Below are 22,201 nucleotides of genomic sequence, written 5' to 3' on the forward strand. Positions count from 1 at the left end.
TCCTTTTTTAATCTTAACTCAGTTAAAAGTTCTTTAGATAGCCACCCTGGCTTCTTTAGGCACCTTCCATGTTTCCATCTCATTGGTATTGCCTGAAGTTGTGCTTTTACTATCTCCCTCTTAACAAACTCCCAGCCATCATGAACTCCCTTTCCTTTTAGTATTACTGGCCATGGGATCTCACCCAGCACTTCCCTAAGTTTTATGAAGTCGGTTTCTTAAATTCAAGAAATTGAGTCCTAGTATGCTTGGCTGCTCCCTTCCGCTGTATAGTAAATTTCAGAAGAGCATGATCACTCGCACCTAATGATCCTTCCACTTCTACCCCACTAACCAGGTCATCAACATTGGTTAGGACCAGATCTAAAACGGCTGTTCCTCTTGTTGCTTCTCCCACTTTCTGGACAATGAAGTTGTCTGCAAGGCCAGTGAGGAATCTGTTTGACCTTATGCTCTTGGCTGAGTTTGACATCCAACAAATATCCGGGTGCTTGGCCATCTGTTCCAGGAAGGCATCATCTATATCCTCCGTTTGGCTTGGGGATCTATAGTAAACTCCCACAAGGAGGTCCCTGTTATTCTTCTCTCCCTTAATTTTGACCCAAATGCTCTCACTTTGGCTTTGAGGTTCTAAATCTTGGATCTCTTCACAGGTATACACATCCCTGACATATAACGCCACTCCTCCTCCTTTCTTGTCTGGTCTGTTTCTCTGAAATAGATGGTATCCCTCCATTATTATATTCCAATTGTGGGACTTATCCCACCAGGTTTTAGTGATGCCTATTATGTCATATTTAGTTTGCTGTACCAAGAGCTCAAGCTCATCTTGTTTATTTCCCATGCTTTGCGCATTAGTGTACAGACATTGAAGTCCATTAATCATTCCCCCGTGTCTCTTATTTAAGGATTTTTTCCTCCCACCACTAGGTCTGCGTGCTGTTTGCTCCATTTGGTCTATGACATTTGGATGATCATCTTCATCAATTGATAGACTCCTCCTTCAGGAGCACTGTCTCCCTCCCCCACATTAGTCAGTTTAAAGCCCTCCTGATGAGGTTTCTGAGATTTTTGGCAAAAACATTCCTCCCAACCGTTGTGAGGTGCAGCCCATCGCTTGCCACAAGTCCATCTTCAAGAAACATGTCCAACTTCCAAGGGACTGAAATCTATTTCCACTATTAAAACAAAACAAAACACTGCCCATTGGATAGATCAGAAGTTGTGGTAGTCTCATTTTCTCTTTGTAGAATAACAAGGAGGCTCACAGGTCCTTATAATATTGGGGGAAACAGTTTGTTCTGGTGAGTATTAACCACTTTTCATTTTAACCTGAGGACGGCCATTTGTCCCCTTTTAACTTTAATTTATTTGAATTAATTTTGGGGTGCATTTTAATTGATCGATTGCTTCTTGTATTATTGATATGATAGCAGCCACTCTGATCCCGGCTCTGGACGGGGAGGGTGGGGTACAAATAAAAATTCTCCTCCTCCTCATTTTAGGGAGCCAAACTGTTGAGCTTTTTGGGGGGAGCTGAAGCTGTTGCGCTTTATTATTATCATCATCTTTATTGCGGTCCAACGACCCATAACATGGATTCAGAATAGATTCATACAGACAGCCCCCCAGAGAAGGGAGACCAAAGCGTTATTTGTTTAGTCATGGGTATGTTGATCTTTGATTTGTATGACTACTGAAAGAAACTTTGCCACGGCCACTGTGATATCATTGGACTTGTCGTCCAGAAGATATTTGATATAGTAGGCTTCAGATTGACCCAGCCGATTTGCCAATAGTGGTTTAATCTATAGTTCCCTAGCTTGATCATATTGTCCGCAGACTACCTTTTTTCGAAGCCAAAAGTGCTTTGTACTCTTTTTTACTTTTGAAATAGGTTGGGGGTAAATAGTTTAGGCCAGCGTTTCTGTAGGCCAAATAAGAGTTCCTTAAGGCTTTCTTCACGCTGCACTCTTGGTTGAACCATCTGCATCCTTTAGTAATGTGGGGCTTGCTGGCTGGATTTATGTTAACAGAGACCACATCCTGCAATAACTCAATGAGATTTTCGTTAGCAGACAGGGAAGAATCTGTTGATAGCTCAGGTGTCCATTTTTTCCTACAAAATGCTAGTTTTATCAATATTCTCTTGTTCTATGTGAGAGCACTGAATTGAATTTTGGCCAATACAGTGGTACCTCAGGTTAAGTACTTAATTTGTTCCAGAGGAGCGTTCTTAACTTGAAACTGTTTTTAACCTGAAGCACCACTTTAGCTAATGGGGGCTCCCGCTGCTGTGCGATTTCTGTTCTCATCCTGAAGCAAAGTTCTTAACCCGAGGTAATATTTCTGGGTTAGCGAAGTCTGTAACCTGAAGCGAATGTAACCTGAAGCATATGTAACCCGAGGTACCACTGTAGTGGAGATGATCAGAGGCAAATGATCACTCTCAGTCCTGTTATCGATATTGAAGTTTTTGATTAATTTAAAGGCTTCCCTGTTACTGAGACAGTAATCTACTGTGCTAGCTCCATTAGAATTTATGAACTCTCCTCTGTCCCCCGGTAGTGCCCCGTTAACAATCATAAAGTCAGGACTTATTTGTAAAGAGGCCAGACAAAAGCCGGCATAGTTGATTTGGTGGTCTTTAGAAGACCTATGGGGGGGGGGCGCTTAAGGAGAAAAGGCTGTTTTCCTTTAGTTTCCTTAACATTGGAAATTTTATTTCCAGGCAGTCGTCATTTGAGCCTAGTCTGGCATTCATGTCTCCCATTATGTAAAAAGGTACTTAATTTGAAGGTACTTAATTTGAAGAGAGTAAAGGAAACGATGGAATTTACGCCATGTACTCTCAATCTGTGCTTGCACTTTGTATGGTGGAATGTAAGCTGAGACGATATTCTTGGACTCATAGTGCAAGGTGATCCCCTGTGCCAGGTGCTCGAGAACTGAACACTCAGTAACCTGTGACATCAAGGAAGTGGAGACCAGAGTTACTAGCCCCCCCCCCCCCCCGGCTTCCCCTTTCGTGCAGCTTAGAGGCCTTAATTTCATAGGCAAAGTACCGCATTTTTCGCCCTATAGGATGTACTTTTTCCCCTCCAAAAATGAAGGGGAAATGTGTGTGCGTCCTATGGGGCGAATGCAGGCTTTCGCTGAAGCCTGGAGAGCGAGAGGGGTCGGTGCGCTTCAGGAGAGCCCCACCGCCAGCCCCACAAGCTCGGGGGACAGCGGGGAGGCGCAGCCCGACTTGGTTAGAAGGCTGGCGGGGGGGAGAAGCCTGCTCCTCCCCGTCGCCAGCCCCGCAAACTCGGGGGACAGCAGGAGGCGCAGCGAGCCTTTCCCGCTGTCCCCCGACTTGGTTAGAAGGCTGGCAGGGGGGAAGGATGAAACGGTGAAATCTGCTATGATTAAATGGGCACAAGATGTTGGACATAACATTATGTTTGCTGACTGGGAACAGTTATGGACCACAGGTATGAGGTTTACGGCATGCAATGCCTTAAGAGAGAATATTATGAAGATGATATACAGGTGGTACATGACCCCAGTCAAGCTTGCAAAAATCTATCATTTTCCCGATAATAAATGTTGGAAATGTAAAGAAACTGAAGGTACATTCTTTCACCTTTGGTGGACGTGCCCAATATCAAGGCTTTCTGGGAAATGATCTATAATGAAATGAAAAAGGTATTTAAATATACCTTTCTGAAGAAACCAGAGGCCTTCCTTCTGGGTATTGTCGTCCAATTGGTGCCAAAGAAGGATAGAACTTTTTTTATGTACGCTACAACAGCAGCAAGAATACTTATTGCAAAGTATTGGAAGGCACAAGATCTACCCACTTTGGAAGAATGGCAGATGAAGGTGACGAACTATATGGGATTGGCAGAAATGACTGGCAGAATCCGGGACCAGGGAGAAGAGTCGGTGGAAGAAGATTGGAAGAAATTTAAAGACTATCTACAGAAATATTGTAAAATTAATGAATGTTAGAATGATGTTGGATAGAAATTAAGTGGTTTCCAGCTGTAATGCTTTAAGAGAATATGAAAAAAGGGTTATAAACAGGTAAAAAATTAATGGTAAGGATTTGCTGAACCAACAATTTGAAGTGGAATACAAAAAAGGGAGGTATGAGGAGGTCCGGGAAACAAGCTAAAGGAAAACTAGCAATGGAAAATCTGTGTGTTTTTAAATATTTTTATTTTGTATTTTTGTTATTTCCCCCCCCCCCATTTTTATTGTAATATTTTAAAAAATCTTAATAAATATCCCTTTAAAAAAAAATAGAAGGCTGGCAGGGGGGAGAAGCCTGCTCCTCCCCATCACCAGCCCTGCAAACCCGACTTGGTTAGAAGGCTGGCGGAGGGCTTCCCCCTCCCCCAGCCCCGCAAGCTCCCAGAGCGATGCCAAAGCTGCATGCAGCTTCGGCATCGCTCTGGGTCCCGTTCTGGGGGCTTGCATCGGGGGAAACTCGGGCTTCCCCCGCCCCAGCCCCGCGCCTAGGGGGGGAAATAATTTTTTTCCCCTTTATCCCCCCCCCCCAAATCTAGGTGCGTCCTATAGGGCGAAAAATACGGTAGCCATCAAGGACTATGTTGTCAGTTGCCCAGGTTTCCTGCAACGTTATCACATCAAAACACGTTATGTATTCACAAAATGTCTCGTCCCCTAGTTTGTTGGCCCAACCCGCTATTTTCCACACTTCATTGCGGGGGACAGATTTTGATCAGCTCTCCCTCTGTCTCCGTAATAACGCAACCATTCTTAAGATGTAAAAGTTGTTGTTCCTGGGGTTGAGTTACAGAATTGTCCATGTTTTCAGCAGTCAGCTTTTTTTAGGGGGCCCAAGCTGCTGAGATTTTTTTAGGGGGCCAAGCTGAAGCTGTTGAGCTTGTTTTGGGGGGCCAAATCTCCCAGGACTCTCTCAGGTCAAGCTTGCTTTTTGGAAACAGAGGCTCAGGGCTGTGCAAGTTCTGTGCAAGCTGGATGGGCGGGGTATAAATCATAATAAATTCTTCTTTCATTCATTCCTTAATCAATTATCATCATCTCATTGAATTGCAGGCGGATTCTGCTTCTGGGCAGTCCTAGGATGGGGAATAAATGGGCAATGATATATATTGAATTAGAAAAAAATGTTTAAAAAGACTTTTCTTAAGAAACCAGAAGCATTCCTCCTAGGAATTTTAGATCAAGATTTAGAAAAAGAAAATTAGAAATGATTTATCAATGCAACAACAGCAGCAAGAATTATATTAGCACAAGCATGGAAGACAGAAGAAATACCAGCGAAAGAACAATGGCAAGGGAAACTTATGGGATATGCAGAACTGGCAAAATTAACAGATAAATTACATGAAAAGGATAGAAAAGACTTTAAAAGAGAATGGGAACCATTTACAACATATATATGAAGGGGCAACATAAGGAATTGGACTCATTGGCAGGGTTTGAATAAACCAGGCACCCCCAACCTGCGGTCCTCCCGATGTTTTTGGCCTACAACTCCCATGATCCCTAGCTAGCAGGACCAGTGGTCAGGGATGATGGGAATTGTAGTTCAAAACATCTGGAGGGCCGAAGGTTGGGGATGCCTAGAATAAACCAACACAATTGTATATAACCAAAAGCAAGACTATACACATTGGGGAAATAACACCCAATCCTCTCACCTGAGTCGTTGCCAGCCCGTTGCTGATGTTGAATCCGTTGATGGTGATCTGAATCTGCCCACGATTGATCATGTCAATCACGGCTTCAGCAATGGTGTTCATGGGAATGACTGGCATGCTGAGCCCAGCGGCGCCATCGTCCCCGCCGTCCGGACATTTCATCTGGAAGCCAAGATAATGGAATAATAACGATCCAGCCCCATGTTCACCACCTCGCTGCCACTCCTGTGCATTAGAAGCATGCATTAGAAGTGAAATGGATTTTGCTACAAAGTCGGCTATGATCAGGTTTTCAACACAGCAACCCCTCTTGAGGCTTTATTGTGTCCGCGTTTCAGGCATTTTAAAGTGGGGAGGGGGGAGAGCTATCGTACGCGGGGAGACTGCAAGGTGATTATAAAAAAGGGAAATGATATATAATGAACGGAGAGGGGGGATTATTAATCCCGTTTGCATTTCTTCCTATGGGAAAGTGTGCCTTGGTTTCCTGTTAGAAGGGAAACCCAGTCAGAGTATAAATAATTTATTATCATCCTCCTCCTCGAAGCCGCCCAGTGTGGCTGGGGAAACCCAGTCAGATGGGCGAAGCATAAATAATTTACCATATTTTTCGCTCTATAACACGCACCTGACCATAACACGCACGTAGTTTTTAGAGGAGGAAAACAAGAAAAAAAATATTCTGAATCAAATGTTGTAGTTGTACTAAACTATTTAATAAATAGTTGTACTAAACTATTTAATAAACAACCGGTATATCAGAATCATATTACAACTATGTAAAGTGAACAGCAGTAAACAGTGGCATTAAGAACCATCATCACTGTCATTAACAAATGAAGAGAGAATTTTAGGTTCGAGTACTCTTCTAGTCTTCTGTGAACCCCAAGAACTCATCAGTGCTAGAGTCAGAATCTATGAAGTTCAGCTGCTCACAATCACTGGCATCACTTTCTTCGCCATCTTCATATAAAATCTCATCTTCTTTTGCATCCAAACCATTGCTAATGCCACATTTTTTGAATGACTGTGCAACAATTTCCTCCTTCACCAAGTGCCATGATGTTTTCACCCATTCACAAACTTGAGTGATAGTGGGCCTCTTCATTCATCCTGTAGGTGTCAGATCATGATTACCAGCAGCCATCCATTTGTTCCACTCTTCTCGCATAAAAACCTTAAATGGCTTGTTGATGGAAACGTCGAGAGGTTGCAACTGGCTGGTAAGACCTCCAGGAATTACAGCTAGATGAGTCTTCGCTTCTTTAAAGCACTTTTTTGTAGTTTCGCCAATATGTGCTCTAAACTGGTCCAGTACTAATAAGGCAGGTTTTTTCAAAAGCCCTCCAGGACGTTTGGACCACACTTTTTCAACCCATACTCTCATTCCATTTTCGTCCATCCATCCTTTCTCATGAACATGTACAACAATTCCTCGTGGAATCACTTCTTTTGGAAATGTTTTCCTTTTGAAAATTAACATGGGTGGCAATTTGGTGCCGTCTGCACAGCAAGACAACACAACCGTGTAATGGGTTTTCTCATGTCCGGAGGTTTTCACAGCAATAGTTTTGGCACCTTTCAGATCAACAGTCCTATTAGATGGCACATCAAAGGTTAGCGGGACTTCATCCATATTCCCAATCTGGCCAATTTCAAATCCATTTCTCTTCCTAGCATCAATTACAAATTTATGAAAAGACAGAATCTTAGATTCATATTCTTCTGGCATTTTTTGTGCAATTCTAGTTTTCGTGCGCATAGCAAGGCCACATCGCTTCATAAATCTGTAGCACCATGATGGTGAGCCAGTAAAATCATGAATGCCTTTCTCTAAAGCAATGCGTTTGGCTTCATATATTATCATTTTTGTGGAGACTGTGAAGCCATTATTGCGGTGACGTGTGATCCATTCTTTCATGGCCACGTCCAACTGTAGCCACTTTGCAGCATGTCCACGAAAAGTGTGCTTATTTTTATCTGCTTTTTGCAGCTGATCCTCCTGTTTCCTCCAATCTCTTATCATTCTTTCTGTTGGAGGTGGCCCAAAATGTCTCTCTGCTGCTCTGTTTCCATGCTCCTTAGCATATTTTACTACTTCTAGTTTAAAAGGAATCTTATATGCTAGTCTTCTCTGCTTTATCATCCTTATCAGAATGGGGGAGGTTTTCTGCAAGAAAATACCGGTACAGTTTTCCTCAAGAAAATGATAAAGGAACTGTCAGTAATGTATGGTATCTCCAATATAGTGATGAAGGAAGGGGGGGGGACTCACATTTCTCCTAGGCAAAGCAGCCAACTCCTATAGGCCTAGGTGCCTCCCCCCCATTAATATTTGAGGGAGTCATCCTCCCCCCATGCCGATGGGCATTGCCATTTGTCTTGAGATCATTGCAGTCTGTGAGATGGGGCTTACCTGTACCTGCCCACCCCCAATATTTTATTGAAGTTGGAAGAGGGAGGGAGAGCTCACATTTGTCCTAGGCAAAGCAGCCAACTCCTGTGGGCCTAGGTGCCTTCACCCCCCATTAAATATTTGAGGGAGTCATCCCCCACCCCCCATTGTGGTATGTGAGGTGGGGCTTACCTGGCCGCCCCCCAATATTGTTTTAAGTTGGAAGAGGAAGGGAGGGAGGGAAGGAAGGAAGAGAGAGGGGGAACTCACATTTGTGCAGCTGCCTTGCCTTGAACGGGAGCAAAAAGAGGAGGAGGAGACACAGGGACACGAGCCTTGTAAGCCGCTTTGTTTGAATTTACCGGTGAGGTGCTGGGGGATGGACGGAAGGGGATGCCCTCTTTGTCCCTCCTTCCGGCTCATTGTAAAGAAAGCAGAGCCGCTTACATGTGTGTAAGGGAGAACCATAGAGCAGGCAGACACTGAGAATCTGAACGCGCTCAGCTGTTGCCGGCTTCCCTCCCAGCGACGGAGGAGGAGAGGAGAGGCTGCCGAAAAGCCAGCAAGCAGGCAGACACACTGCACTCAGCTGTGCCGGCTTCCCTCCCAGCGACGGAGGAGGAGAGGAGATTCCCTCCCAGCGACGGAGGAGAGGAGAGGCTGCCGAAAAGCCAGCAAGCAGGCAGACACACTGCACTCAGCTGTGCCGGCTTCCCTCCCAGCGACGGAGGAGGAGAGGAGATTCCCTCCCAGCGACGGAGGAGGAGAGGAGAGGCTGCCGAAAAGCCAGCAAGAGCGGCTCCTCCCGCCTGCATTCGCTCCATAACACGCACACACATTTCCCTTTATCTTTTAGGGAGGGAAAACTGTGTGTTATGGTCCGAAAAGTACGGTATTATTATTATTATTATTATTATTATTATTATTATTATTTACTCCTCATGTGTTGGTCCGATGCCTGTGGGAAAGCTCTTCTCTTGTGGATACAGTGGTACCTCGGGTTAAGAACTTAATTCGCGCCAGAGGTCCATTCTTAACCTGAAACTGTTCTTAACCTGAGGTACCACTTTAGCTGATGGGGCCTCCCGCCACCCCCACGCCGCTGGCTCGCAATTTCTGTTCTCATCCTGAGGTAAAGTTCTTAACCTGAGGTACTACTTCCAGGTTAGCAAAGTCTGTAACCTGAAGTGTCTGTAACCCGAGATGCAACTGTAACGTGCTTTCTCTTTTTTCTTTCAAGTTTCTTATTTTCAATCTTTTATGTTTATTTCCATACACTCCAAACATTTTCCATATATACAATACTGGGATTAAACAAACCCCTTGGATTTCCGCACCCCACCCCAGTTTCCATATTTTGCCCTCTTTTCTTGCATGTAATTATAACAATCCATTATATTCCATCTCCTTATTTACTATTCTAATTCATTTGACTTCATCAATGATATATCCATCCTGCCTGCAGAAAGCCGTCTAATTCGATTTCAATTTGATCCTGACTTGTTTTTAGGGCAGGCTTCCTCAACCTCGGCCCTCCAAATGTTTTGGGACTACAACTCCCATGATCCCTAGCTAACGGGACCAGAGGTTAGGGATGATGCGAATTGTAGTCCCAAAACAGCAGGTTGGCCAAGGTTGAGGAAGCCTGGTTTAGGAGGTAATTTCATTATTATTTGATTTTTTAAAAAGTTACTAAGAACTTCACATAGTAAAAGACCAGAAACATATCTTTTGGGAATATTGAACAGTGATATTCTAAAAGAAAAAACTCAATTTTTTCTGAATGCAACATCAGCGGCAAGAATTCTCGTGGCGAAGTACTGGAAGGGTAACCAGGTACTGACCAAAGAGGAGTGGCTATATAAATTATGTGAATATTTGGAACTGGAGAAATGGACGGATATAATAAGACTAAAGCCAATGAATACAGTCCAGGAGGAATGGAATTGCTTGAATGACTACTTAGAAAGACAAGGTTCAAATGTAAAAATTTGGCTGTGTCTAGAACGACCTGGTGAATGGAAAAGGGGAAATATACATATATACACATTTATATATTCAGATGAAAATAATACTGAAATACAGATAAAATATGAAAGGTGAAAGGAAGGGTTGTGAGAGTGATGGAAGTCTATTATTATTATTTTGCAAAACAGTATTTATTGTATTGAAATATGCTTTTCTTTATTCTTTGACTCTACTTTTCTTTGCATTTTTTTCTTTTCCTCCTTTACTTTTCCCTTCTTTCTGTTTTATTGGATATTATTCTTTATGTATGCTTTTGTTTTGATGTATTTACTTTGCAGTAAAAATTTAATAATAATAATAATAATAATAATAATAATAATAATAATAATAATAATGTTTGATTTTATACTAATGTGATGTATTTGATGCTAGCCGCCCTGAGTCCAGTTTCGGACGGGATACAAATAAGTTTATTATTATTATTACTACTACTACCACTATTATTATTATTATTATTATTATTGAGTGCTAGACTCCAAAACCACCTACACATGCCCGGATTTTCCTGACCTTCACTATTTTCACATCAGGCAGGCTGTCGAGGAATGCCTTCAGGTCGACACCGTTCAAAACAATCCGGTTGTCGTAGATGTGACCATTCGATTTGAAGTCGATGACGGCTTTTTTCTGAAAGAAAGACATATAATACATCTGAAAAACACGCCAATTTGGATCTGGGCTTTTTTTCCAAGAAAAAAAGACCGGGATACGAAGCAGGCTGTTCCCCTCTTCCCAAATACCTTCAGATGCGGGAACATATTGGCGTGATCACCAATGAAGAAGGTATTGGGCATGTAAGCCAGTTTTTCTGAATATTGCTCCGCCACTTCCACCGGGGATGTTTCCTGGTCAGTGATAATGTAATCCATGAATAAGGCCCCGCTGGTTCCCGGGTAGCCCAGCCACATTGCCTGGAAGGCAAACAAATGAGGGTTGTTAATTAATAATAATAATAATAATAATAATAATAATTTATTTCTACACGCCCATATCTGGCTGGGTTTTCCCAGCCACTCTGGGCGGCTTCCAACAAAAGATTAAAATACAATAAGGCATCGAGGCAAGATATCCAGAGCTTCTTGTTTTATAAAAACTTATTCAAGAATTACATAGAGAGAGTGTCCAGTAGCCAATTAAGTTTGTTCTTGGTATAAGCTTTTGTGTACGTACACACTTCTTCAGATACACTGAAATAATATAATATAATATAATATAATATAATATAATATAATATAATATAATATAATATAATATAATATAATATAATATAATAATGTCAGGGAACTGCCATCGGAAGGACAGGTGGTGGACAGGCTCCAGGAGAATAGGAGAGACTCTGCAGCAGAAGAAGGAACCAGCAGGGGGAGTGCAGGAGTTACAGCGGAGGGGAGGCTCTGGGATACTTCTAGTGAGAATAGTGAAGAGGGAACAAGACCCCCCTTAGGAACTCCCACCCTTCGCCGGAAACTGTCACGCAGAGAGTCACGAAGGCGCATGTCCGTCAAACTGCTTTTATGTTGGCGTAAGTTCCGTAGACAAGGGACGCAGGTGGCGCTGTGGGTTAAAGCCTCAGCACCTAGGACTTGCCGATCAAAAGGTTGGCGGTTCGAATCCCTGCGGCGGGGTGCGCTCCCGCTGCTCGGTCCCAGCGCCTGCCAACCTAGCAGTTCGAAAGCACCTCCGGATGCAAGTAGATAAATAGGGACCGCTTACCAGCGGGAAGGTAAACGGCGTTTCCGTGTGCGGCTCTGGCTCGCCAGAGCAGCGATGTCACGCTGGCCACGTGACCCGGAAGTGTCTCCGGACAGCGCTGGCCCCTGGCCTCTTGAGTGAGATGGGCGCACAACCCCAGAGTCTGTCAAGACTGGCCCGTACGGGCAGGGGTACCTTTACCTTTACCTTTAAGTTCCGTAGACGCCCACTGTCAGATTCTACCAGCGACTGACGGAGCCATGCTTTGGGGGCTCCGTTAGTGCCTCGGTTTGGATGACCAGCCAAACCCCAGAGGGATCAAGCTTTTACGCACAAGCAGCTCATTATCCCATCACATATAATATAATATAATATAATATAATATAATATAATATAATATAATATAATATAATATAATATAATATAATATAATATAAATAATATAAAGAACAAACTTCTTCAGATACACTAAGTAATAATATTTTGACTGTGTCAGACCAACTTGGTTACCTAAATGAATAAATAATATACCGTATTTTTCGCACCATAGGACACACCGGACAATAGGACGCACCTTGTTTTAGAGGGGGGAGAACAAGGGGAAAAAATTATTCTGCTCTCTGCCCAGCGCCCCTTCAGTGAAGCGGCAGGAAGCGCTGCGCAGAGAGTGGGAGAATTTTCCCCCTCTTGTTTTCCCGCTCTAAAACAAGGTGCCGTTTAAGGTGCGTTCAGGCAGCTACCTTGGAAGCCTGGAGAGCTAGAGGGGTCAGTGCGCACCGACCCCTCTCGCTCTCCAGCCTTCAGGTTCCTTTCGACCTGCTCTTTGGGGCTGGCGGGGGGAAGCCCACCACCAGCCCCAAAGAGCAGGTCAGGGAGCAGCAGAAAGGCTGCTGCCATAGTCACGCGTCACTTCTCCAGCTGGGAGAGGATTGCGGGGATATGGCTTCTTTAGCCCCACACGCGCTCTCCCGGCTGGAGAGGTGACGCGTGGCTATGGAGGCTCCTGCCATTGCCGCGCGTCACCTCTCCAGCTGGGAGAGGGTCGCGGGACTATGGTGTCTTCGCTCCATAGGACGCACACACATTTCCCCTTCATTTTTGAAGGGGAAAAAGTGCTTCCTATAGAGCGAAAAATACGGTACATACGCTTATTTTGACAAAAAAGGAAGTGTCCATGTGCAAATCTTCTTCTATAAATTGCCAAAAATTAAGCTTGGGTTAAATTTATGCAGTCTCTTTTTTAAGAGGAAGGCCTCTGACAAGATATCCAGAGTTTGCCAAAAAAAACCCAAAACCCACACCCCACCTTCTTAAAGAGGACCGTGTCTTTCGGCAAGATCTACAAAAAGGCCGCATAAAACAAGATAGTTGATCACATAATTAAGGATTTTCTTAAATCAGATTTTTTCAATTTAAAGTGGATTTTTAAAATAAAGTTCTTTGGGAGGAAAAATCTTTCTAAAGATTTTTTGTTTAAGTTCCATCGAAAGCCATTCTGAAAGAAGGATTTGTTTAAAGTTTTCCATGTGTGCAGAAACTCAGCCTAAATTGTTTTTTTTTTAAAAATTGTTTAACCACATCCGTTAACAAACATGGATACATATGCCATAATGCTATTCTTTTACTTAAATTATTTAAATGGTATGAAGGGAATGAGTCTTTTTCTCCTTCCAATCAAGTACAGCAGAAAAGCAGTCCAAATAGAATCAAATCAGTCATTTTTGATAGGACTGTCAATACCACTCTGAAAATTTATTCTTCCAAAAATAAAACCTTCCTCTGGTTGTAAATATTAATGTCTTAATCACATTTTTTAACCTCACAGCCTTAACATCTTACGACTACGGTAAAGAATATTTTGGGCATGCAGTGGTACCTTGGTTCTCAAACTCTGAAAATCTGGAAGCGTTCCAGTTTTCAAACATTTTTTGGAAAGTCAAGCAGACTTCCAGAACAGATTAAGTTTGGTGCTTTTGATGTTGCTATTTTGTGTTTCTGTTCTTCGGTCAATTTGTTTTTGTGACTGTGTGGACCCAGTTCAGCTACTGATGAATTGATTGTGTGACTGCGGAAACGGATAGAACCCCCCCATCCAAACAATGACTTTAGCTACTGATGGATAGACCAATGGATGGACCGTGTGACTGCGGAAACGGATAGAAGCCCCCTATCCAAACAATGACTATTATCAGTGCAGGCAAGAATTTTGTTTAAAAAAATTTCTATCATCTACCATACTGTCTTATTTATTTTATAGTACAGAACATTGATGATTGCTTTCATTTGATGGATCAATGGTCTTGTTAGAGAATAAAATTCATGTTCAATGGCTGTTTGAGTGGTTGTTTTTCAAAGTTTGGAAAGGATTAATCCCTTTTGCATTCCTTTCTATAGGAAAGCGCACCTTGGTTTGGGAATGCTTTGGTTTCGGAATGGACTTCCGGAACAGATGAAATTTGAGAATCAAGGGATCACTGTATGATGAACATTTCACTGTGACTTCCTTTACCTGGATCGGTGCCGGCCGGAGAGCAAACAGCTCATTGCGGGCTCCTTTGGTGTAGCCATTCATATTGATCAGGATATGTATGCCGTCTTGGTGAATGCGGTCAGCCGCCTTGCCATTGCACGGGACCTAAAACACAAACATTAGAAGCACGTTTATGGAAGTTTTGAATGGCTGATGTTTTAATGTGTTTTTCATCTCTTGTTGTAAGCCGCTCTGAGTGGCTGGAGAAACCCAGTCAAATGGGTGGGGTACTTTAAGTAATAAAGTAGTGGTACAGTGGTACCTCAGGTTAAGTACTTAGTTTGTTCCGGAGGTCTGTACTTAACCTGAAACTGTTCTTAACCTGAAGCACCACCTTAGCTAATGGGGCCTCCTGCTGCCGCTGGAGCACAATTTCAGTTCTCTTCCTGAAGCAACGTTCTTAACCTGAAGCACTATTTCTGGGTTAGCAGTGTCTGTATCCTGAAGCATATGTAACTTGAAGCGTATGTAACCCGAGGTACCACTGTATAGTGGGAGGGTGGGTTGGGGATTTTCTCTGAAGGGTAGTAGGATTCAGTGGGTATGGTCAACCTGCTGGCGACTGTTAACAACTGAAAAAGCAAGGGATGGTATGCAGATGACCCAAAATAGCTTTAGCATGAAAATGTTCTTAACCTGAAGCACCACTTTAGCTAATGGGGCCTCCTGCTGCCACCAGAGCACAATTTCTGTTCTCATCCTGAAGCAAAGTTCTTAACCTGAAGCACTATTTCTGGGTTAGCGGAGTCTGTAACCTGAAGCACATGTAACCTGAAGCATATGTAACCCGAGGTACCACTGTAGTAGTAGTACATCTGCTAAGGTTGACTTGACAACCTGGCGATGATGTCCGAGCCCTCGAATGGTCCTTCTGAGCTTCTTTCCCTCATACGGTGCACTTGCCGTTGCTTTTGCAAAATCCCACACTGCAGGAAAGTGAGCTGTTTTGGCCAGATTGCCATACTCTGGATACGTGCTCCGTGACAAAAAGTGGGCAGGGTATCTGAAGCACTACTCTGCACCCATGACTTGAGAGCATCCAGGAATCATTTGAAATGTAGTTTAGGTTTAGGGTTAGGGACTAGGGTTTAGAATTAGGGAGGGCAAAGGCTAAGGCTGGAGGTAGGGTTAGGCTTAGGCTAAGAATTACTGTTAAGAGTTAAGGCTTACAGCGCAAAGGCAAGGGCTAGGCTGAGATCCTTTCAATCCTAAAAAAAGCTCAACAACTTTGGCTGGCCCTTGCGCATGTTCGCTTCAAATCTTCATCAAATCTGGCCCTCCTTGAAAAGAGTTTGGACACCGACTAGTGATTTAAATCAAATCCATCCTGTTATATACATTACCAAGCAAGAACTTCGACCTGCCACTGGGAAGCCCCTGAGAAGCGGCTAAGTGACCCCCCCCCCGCCCCCGGTTGCACAACGCTTCGGCCATGAGTTCAGACATGCTTTTCCGAGCTATGCCCAAAAATCTGATTTACCGTATTTTCCCCTCTATAACACGCAGATCTTTTCTCCTAAAAAGTAAGGGGAAATGTCTGTGCGTGTTATAGAGCGAATGTGTGGTCCCTGGAGCCATTTGTCCCAAGTGCATGGCAAAAATCATATTGCGCCGTCACGGAGGAGAGAAGGCTGCTACTTTCCTGCATTCTGCCTCAGGGTCTTACTGCCCACCCTGTTCTGTTTCAGTTGATGTTTGCTCAGACGGAACAAAGAGCAGTGAAATCCCCTCCCCTCCAGGCAACCCCTCCCCTCCAGGCAAGTAGAGAGGAAAGCAGAGCGTCCCTGCTCCGCTGCTGCTGCTGCGTCTGGGGGATCGGCAGGTAGCGGAAAACATGCAGATGAGAGAGAGAGAAAGAGGGCTGGCTTGAGTGGGTGGGTGGACTTTTGCCTTCCTTCCCCCCCCTTTAAACCCCTCTCCTGCATTCTTAGCCAGCTGCTTCTCCGCACATCCCTCTCGTGCTCCTTGTCCCTTCTATATTTTTCCTTCCCTCCCCACTTAAAACGTGGTTACAAAGCACAGATCCACATGGATCCTCAGGATCTTTGCATTGGGTCATCCCAAATTCACCATCAAATCACATAGCAATGATCTGATGCAAAAACAGGGCTGCAATGGTGCAAAAACGTGGTTACAAAGCATGGATCCACATGGATCCTCAGGATCTTTGCATTGGGTCACCTCAAATTCACCATCAGATCACATAGCATGTCCATGGCTACAGCCTGCCCCCCAAAAATCACGTACTCACTGTTGCCTGGGGCTGCAATGGTGCAAAAACGTGGTTACAAACATGGATCCACATGGATCCTCAGGATCTTTGCATTGGGTCACCTCAAATTCACCATCAGATCACATGTCTGTGGCCACAGCATGAAGCACAAAAATGATACATCCACTGTTTCATTCAGAATGTTTTTTCCCTTGTTTTCCTCCTCTAAAAACGATGTGCGTGTTATGGTCAGGTGCGCGTTATAGAGCGAAAAATACGGTAAATGTTATTGATCGCTAGCCTGGATGGTTTGCCTCACTAGCTAGTGCAGTCGAAATATATCTATATATATATCTATATATCTATACATCTCTCTCTATATATATATACCTCTCTCTCTCTCTCTCTCTCTCTCTCTATATATATATATTATTGTCGAGTAGCACCTTAGAGAGGGACGCGGGTGGCGCTGTGGTCTAAACCACTGAGCCTAGGGCTTGCCGATCAGAAGGTCGGCGGTTTGAATCCCTGCGACGGGGTGAGCTCCCGTTGCTCGGTCCCAGCTCCTGCCAATCTAGCAGTTCGAAAGCATGCCAGTGCAAGTAGATAAATAGGTACCTTCCTCTGGCGGGAAGGTAAATGGCGTTTCCGTGCGCTGCTCTGGTTTGCCAGAAGCGGCTTAGTCATGCTGGCCACATGACCCGGAAGCTGTACGCCGGCTCCCTCGGCCAATAAAGCAAGATGAGCGCTGCAACCCCAGAGTCGGTCACGACTGGACCTAATGGTCAGGGGTCCCTTTACCTTTAGCACCTTAGAGACCAACTAAGTTTGTTCTGGGTATAAGCTTTCATGTGCAGGCACACTTCTTCAGATACCTGAAGAATCTACTAGTGCATATTATTCATGATTTAGCCCCCTCTTCTGATATTGCACATTCGTCCAAACAGCGTATAGCATCCAAGAACAGATGGTATCCTGCATTATAGCTTCTTCCTTCTGCCAGATTATGCATTAAAAGGCTGTTCTCTGCTATCAAAGAGCTTTAGCAAAAGACAGAGAAGTAAACAGAGGCAGGAAGAGATGACCGTATCTCTGAATTTTATTTTGATTTTAAATGTGATTTGAATTGTATTTTAAACCAATCGTTTGATTTTGTGTTTTTAATGTATTATATATTTGGTGTTAGCCGCCCTGTGCTTGGTCTTGGCCGGGGTATAAATAAAATTTATTCTTATTTTTCTTATTATTATTATATCAGATCGCTAAACTCCTCAAAATGACAAATATCTTCCGGAAAAGGTTGCCTGGGCAAGATCGTATTTAGGATATACAGGGGGGAAAGAGCTCTCACCTGAGATAAGTCAATAAAGTGATTTGCTTCAGCCATCACCTTGACCCGGAAGTTTGTGCCATCGTCGGGGCTGAGGGCATAGCAGAAGACCTAGGAAAGAGAGGAACTGCTTAGAACTGAGGCTGACCAGAGTCACTGAATGAATGGAGGAATCTTTATTCGCGTCGGGCATCGCAATAAAACAATACAATATACAAAGAATGGAAATAAAAAGTCCATTGTATAAAATACATTTGAGGGTCACTTGAGGAGGGAGCATGTGAGGCGCAGCAAAACACAGGCCGAAAAACAGTAGACAAAGCCCATCTTTCCCAAACATCGCAGGAAAAGGCCAGAATTTACGAAGCGCATGAACCATCACAGCTTTCCTCCATGATGAAGCAATTGCTAATATAGAATCATAGAACTAGGGAGTTTGAAAGGGCCTCGAGGCTCATCTAGGCTAACCCCCTGCAATGTGGGAATCTTTGCCCAACAGCTTCCCTCTTGTGGCTTATCCCCACAACAGCTACTGACTTTGGGTTTTAGTCAAGCAAACAGTCTAATCCAGGCATTCCCAACCTGCAGCCCTCCAGATGTTTTAGCCTACAACTCCCATGATCCCTACCTCACAGGACCAGTGGTCAGGGATGATGGGAATTGTAGTCCAAAACATCTGAAGGGCCGAAGGCTGGGGATGCCTGGTCTAATCTGTCGGTGCCTAAATGATCTCAAGTGTCAGAACAACTTGACTGCCATCAGGAAATTTCCCACCGTCCCATTTCGACTCTCCAGCACCTGATCTGCATCACCGAGCAATCCCAAAATGCAGACAGCTTTGAACCTCGCAAGATCAAATGTCTCGCCCTGGACTGGACTCGAGGGACGATTCCGACAGATTCCACATGGGAAATGCTGATGTTCCTGCAGAGATGGTAGCACCAAATCGGTGGTGCATGTGCTTTATAAAAAGCCTTGAGGAGATGATTGTGTTGTTGTTTAGTCGTGTCCGACTCTTCATGACCCCATGGACCAGAGCATGCCAGGCACTTCTGTCTTCCACTGCCTCCCGCAGTTTGGTCAAACTCATGCTGGTAGCTTTGAAGACACTATCCAACCATCTCGTCCTCTGTCGTCCCCTTCTCCTTGTGCCCTCCATCTTTCCTAACATCAGGGTCTTTTCAAGGGAATCTTCTCTTCTCATGAGGTGGGCAAAGTATTGAAACCTCAGCTTCAGGATCTGTCCTTCCAGTGAGCACTCAGGGCTGATTTCCTTCAGAATCTGATCTTCTTGCAGTCCATGGGACTCTCAAGAGTCTCCTCCTCTTGGAACTTTGAAGTGTCAGGCATAGCTCTAATGGCTTTAGCCCAAACGTAGCAGAGTTTTCCTGCACAGCGAAGAAGCTAGTTGAGGTGGAATGACTAGTCAGCTAGACTCAGAATAACTATTTACAGGATTTATTAAAAGGAAAAATAAAACCAGCAGAGTTTCTGCATACAAAACAAAGCAAAATAAATCCTTTCTTTCTCTCTCTCTCTTAACCATACACAGCACTTCTACTCCTAACACACCCTCCTAACACAAACTGTGCTAGCATTCCTAGATAACAGAGTTGAGTGCTGGTCGTTAACCAATCAGAGAAAGTAGTTTCTAGGTCAAGCAGACCTTGGCTTTCTGCCAAGAGTAAATTGACGCTGCCTTGAGTTAATTGTGTGAAGCCAGAATCTGTATGTTTTCATGAGAATCAATTAACAGAAACTGAACACCCCCTCACAGATTCTGCTGGACAATTAACATCAAATAACACCTATGTAGGAGATTATTTTTCCAGCAAACCTAAACCCTTGCACATTTGCTTGTTCTTTATCTTTGCCAATGGTTTAGTTAATACATCTGCTAAATTTTCTTCACTTGATACATAAGTACATGTGATTATATTGTCTTTTACACAGCAACCTACATTTTGGTATTTTACAGAGATATGTTTGGAACGTGATTTGAAACCCTCTGTTTTACTTAAGGTTATACAAGCCTGATTATCAATGTAAACTCGTACTGGTTCTCCACAATTTACATTTAAATCTGCTAACAAATGCTTGAAATAAATCACCTCGTTACACAATTCACTCAATGCGGCGTACTCAGATTCCGTTGATGACACACTTACAACGTCTTGCTTACGTGACCGCCAGCTGATTAAAGCTCCACCGACCATTATGACTAGTCCTGTGACAGATTTTCTATCCGGCAAATTTCCCCAGTCACTATCACAGTAGCAACTCAACGTTTCATCCTCTGAAGAATTTAATTGTAACATATAGCCAATTGTCTGTTTGAGGTATCTCAGAACTTGTTTGACTCCTTTCCAGGCATTTAGTGTGGGTTTTGAGACCAATCTACTTAATATGCCTACTGCGTAGCTAATATCAGGTCTGGACCACTGTGCTAGATACAATAAACTTCCAATTACAGAATGATATATATCAGGATGTTCAAATTCAGGGCTCTCATCTATATGAAGTGTTTTTATGAAACCTGGATCCATAGGCACCACTGCCCCTTTGCAATCCTGCATCCTGTATGTAGTCAGTAGTTGTTTAACTTTGTTCTGCTGACTAATTAGGCAGCTGCCATCTTGGGCCCAGCACACTTCCAACCCTAGATATGTCCTAACCGGGCCTAAGTCTTTCATTTTGAACTTACTGGACAATTGCTTGGCAAACCTTTTAGTTTGTTTATCTGTTTTGCAAGCATACAATACATCATCTACATAAATCAGACAAAACTCTTGATCACTGCCTGTACCACGTACATAAACACAATTGTCAGCTGTACTTTGCTTGAAACCAAATGACACTAAGGCCTCATGGAAACATTTGTTCCAAGATCTTGCCGCCTGTTTGAGACCATATAAAGCTTTGTTTAATTTCAACACTCTATTGGAACCTGTCTCATAACCAGGCGGTTCGGCTAGATACAGGTCTTCTGATATTGATGCATGTAAATATGCAGTCTGGATATCAAAATGGTTTAACAGGAGTTTTCTCTTTGCTCCAAGCATTAGAATCAGCCTTACACTGTCCCCCTTAGCAGTAGGGGAAAAAGTCTCGTCATAATCCTTTCCAGGCCTCTGAGAGTATCCTTGAGCCACTAAACGAGCTTTGTATTTGTACTTTCCTGTCACCAGAGGTTTAAGTTTGTACACCCACCTGCAGCCTACAATCTTTGCCCCCTCAGGCGCTGCTACTGGTGTAAAGACCTTGTGCTCATTCAGAGAGGACATCTCTTCCTCCATTGCCTGTTTCCAGAGCTCTGCCTCCTCTTTTGGTAACTTTAACACCTCCTGAAAACTCTTGGGCTCTGCAATTACACTAAACACATTTGCAGTATCTGGAGAAAAACGCACCAGAGGCACTCCTTTGTTTTGTCTTTTAGATCTTCTAGGAGAAAATTTTCCTTCTGACCCAGTTTCCTCCTCAGAACTACGACCTCTCTTTTGTTGCTTAGCAACTGGTCTCTGGCTAATTCCACTTTCTTGAGAGCTCTTATCTGAACTTTCCTCCCCCTCAGACTCTGATTCTCTATGTTTACCTTCAGAGTCATAAAGCTCCTGGGAAGGTTCAAACCAAACCTCAGTATTGACATGTAGTCTCTCCCAGCCACTATGTTCACAAAAACTGGCATTCCTGGAGATCACAATGCCATTTGTCCCTTCAGCAAAGCGGAAACCTTTTCCCAGCTCCTGGTAGCCCACGAACACTAACTGTTTGGTCTTAGGATCTCCCTTCTTTCTCATTTGTTTTGGAATTAATACCCAGGCTTTTGATCCAAACACATGCAAATGGTCAATTTTGGGTTTTTTCTGAAACAATTTAAAGTATGGAGTTGTACCTATTGTTTGATGAAAGAGCTTATTTTGGAGATAACACGCGGTGAGCATGCTCTCCCCCCAATAAGACATGGGCAAATCAGCATCATCAAGCATGGCAAACATCATATTTTGTAAAGATCTGTGTTTTCACTCTGCAACGCCATTCTCCTCTGGGGAAAAAGCGTTCGTTTTTCTATGCCCAATGCCACGCTTTTGTAACCAATCTCTAAAAGCATTTGACATAAATTCGCCACCTCTGTCCATCTGAATCCTTCTGAGTTTAATGGACAGAAATCTTTCCACAGATGCCACCCAGCCTTTAAACTTAGTGAACACATCCCCCTTATTCTTCATGGGAAAAACCCAAGAGTAACGCGTGGCGTCATCCACAATTGTTAATGAAAAACGCGATCCACCCCTGCTCACAGCAAATAGACCAATTACGTCCATGTGAACCAGCTGTA

The 22,201-nt window shown here is 43.6% G+C and overlaps 1 protein-coding gene across 3 annotated transcripts in view; it reads right to left on the reverse strand.

The window, feature by feature from the left end:
* Positions 1-22,201, reverse strand: part of LOC310836897 (UDP-N-acetylglucosamine--peptide N-acetylglucosaminyltransferase 110 kDa subunit) — an 80,578-nt gene that overhangs the window by 12,630 nt on the left and 45,747 nt on the right. For all 3 annotated transcript variants that reach the window (XM_083722764.1, XM_083722763.1, XM_083722765.1), the window contains 5 exons: positions 17,887-17,976; positions 14,303-14,428; positions 10,842-11,012; positions 10,612-10,728; positions 5,679-5,840 (listed from right to left, as the gene is read on the reverse strand). In XM_083722764.1, coding sequence (XP_083578890.1) covers positions 5,679-5,840; positions 10,612-10,728; positions 10,842-11,012; positions 14,303-14,428; positions 17,887-17,976 — 666 coding nt within the window. The remainder of the gene's footprint in view (positions 1-5,678; positions 5,841-10,611; positions 10,729-10,841; positions 11,013-14,302; positions 14,429-17,886; positions 17,977-22,201) is intronic.

Source organism: Podarcis gaigeae (assembly GCF_964106915.1).
Source record: "Podarcis gaigeae genome assembly, chromosome: Z".
Taxonomy (NCBI): domain Eukaryota; kingdom Metazoa; phylum Chordata; class Lepidosauria; order Squamata; family Lacertidae; genus Podarcis; species Podarcis gaigeae.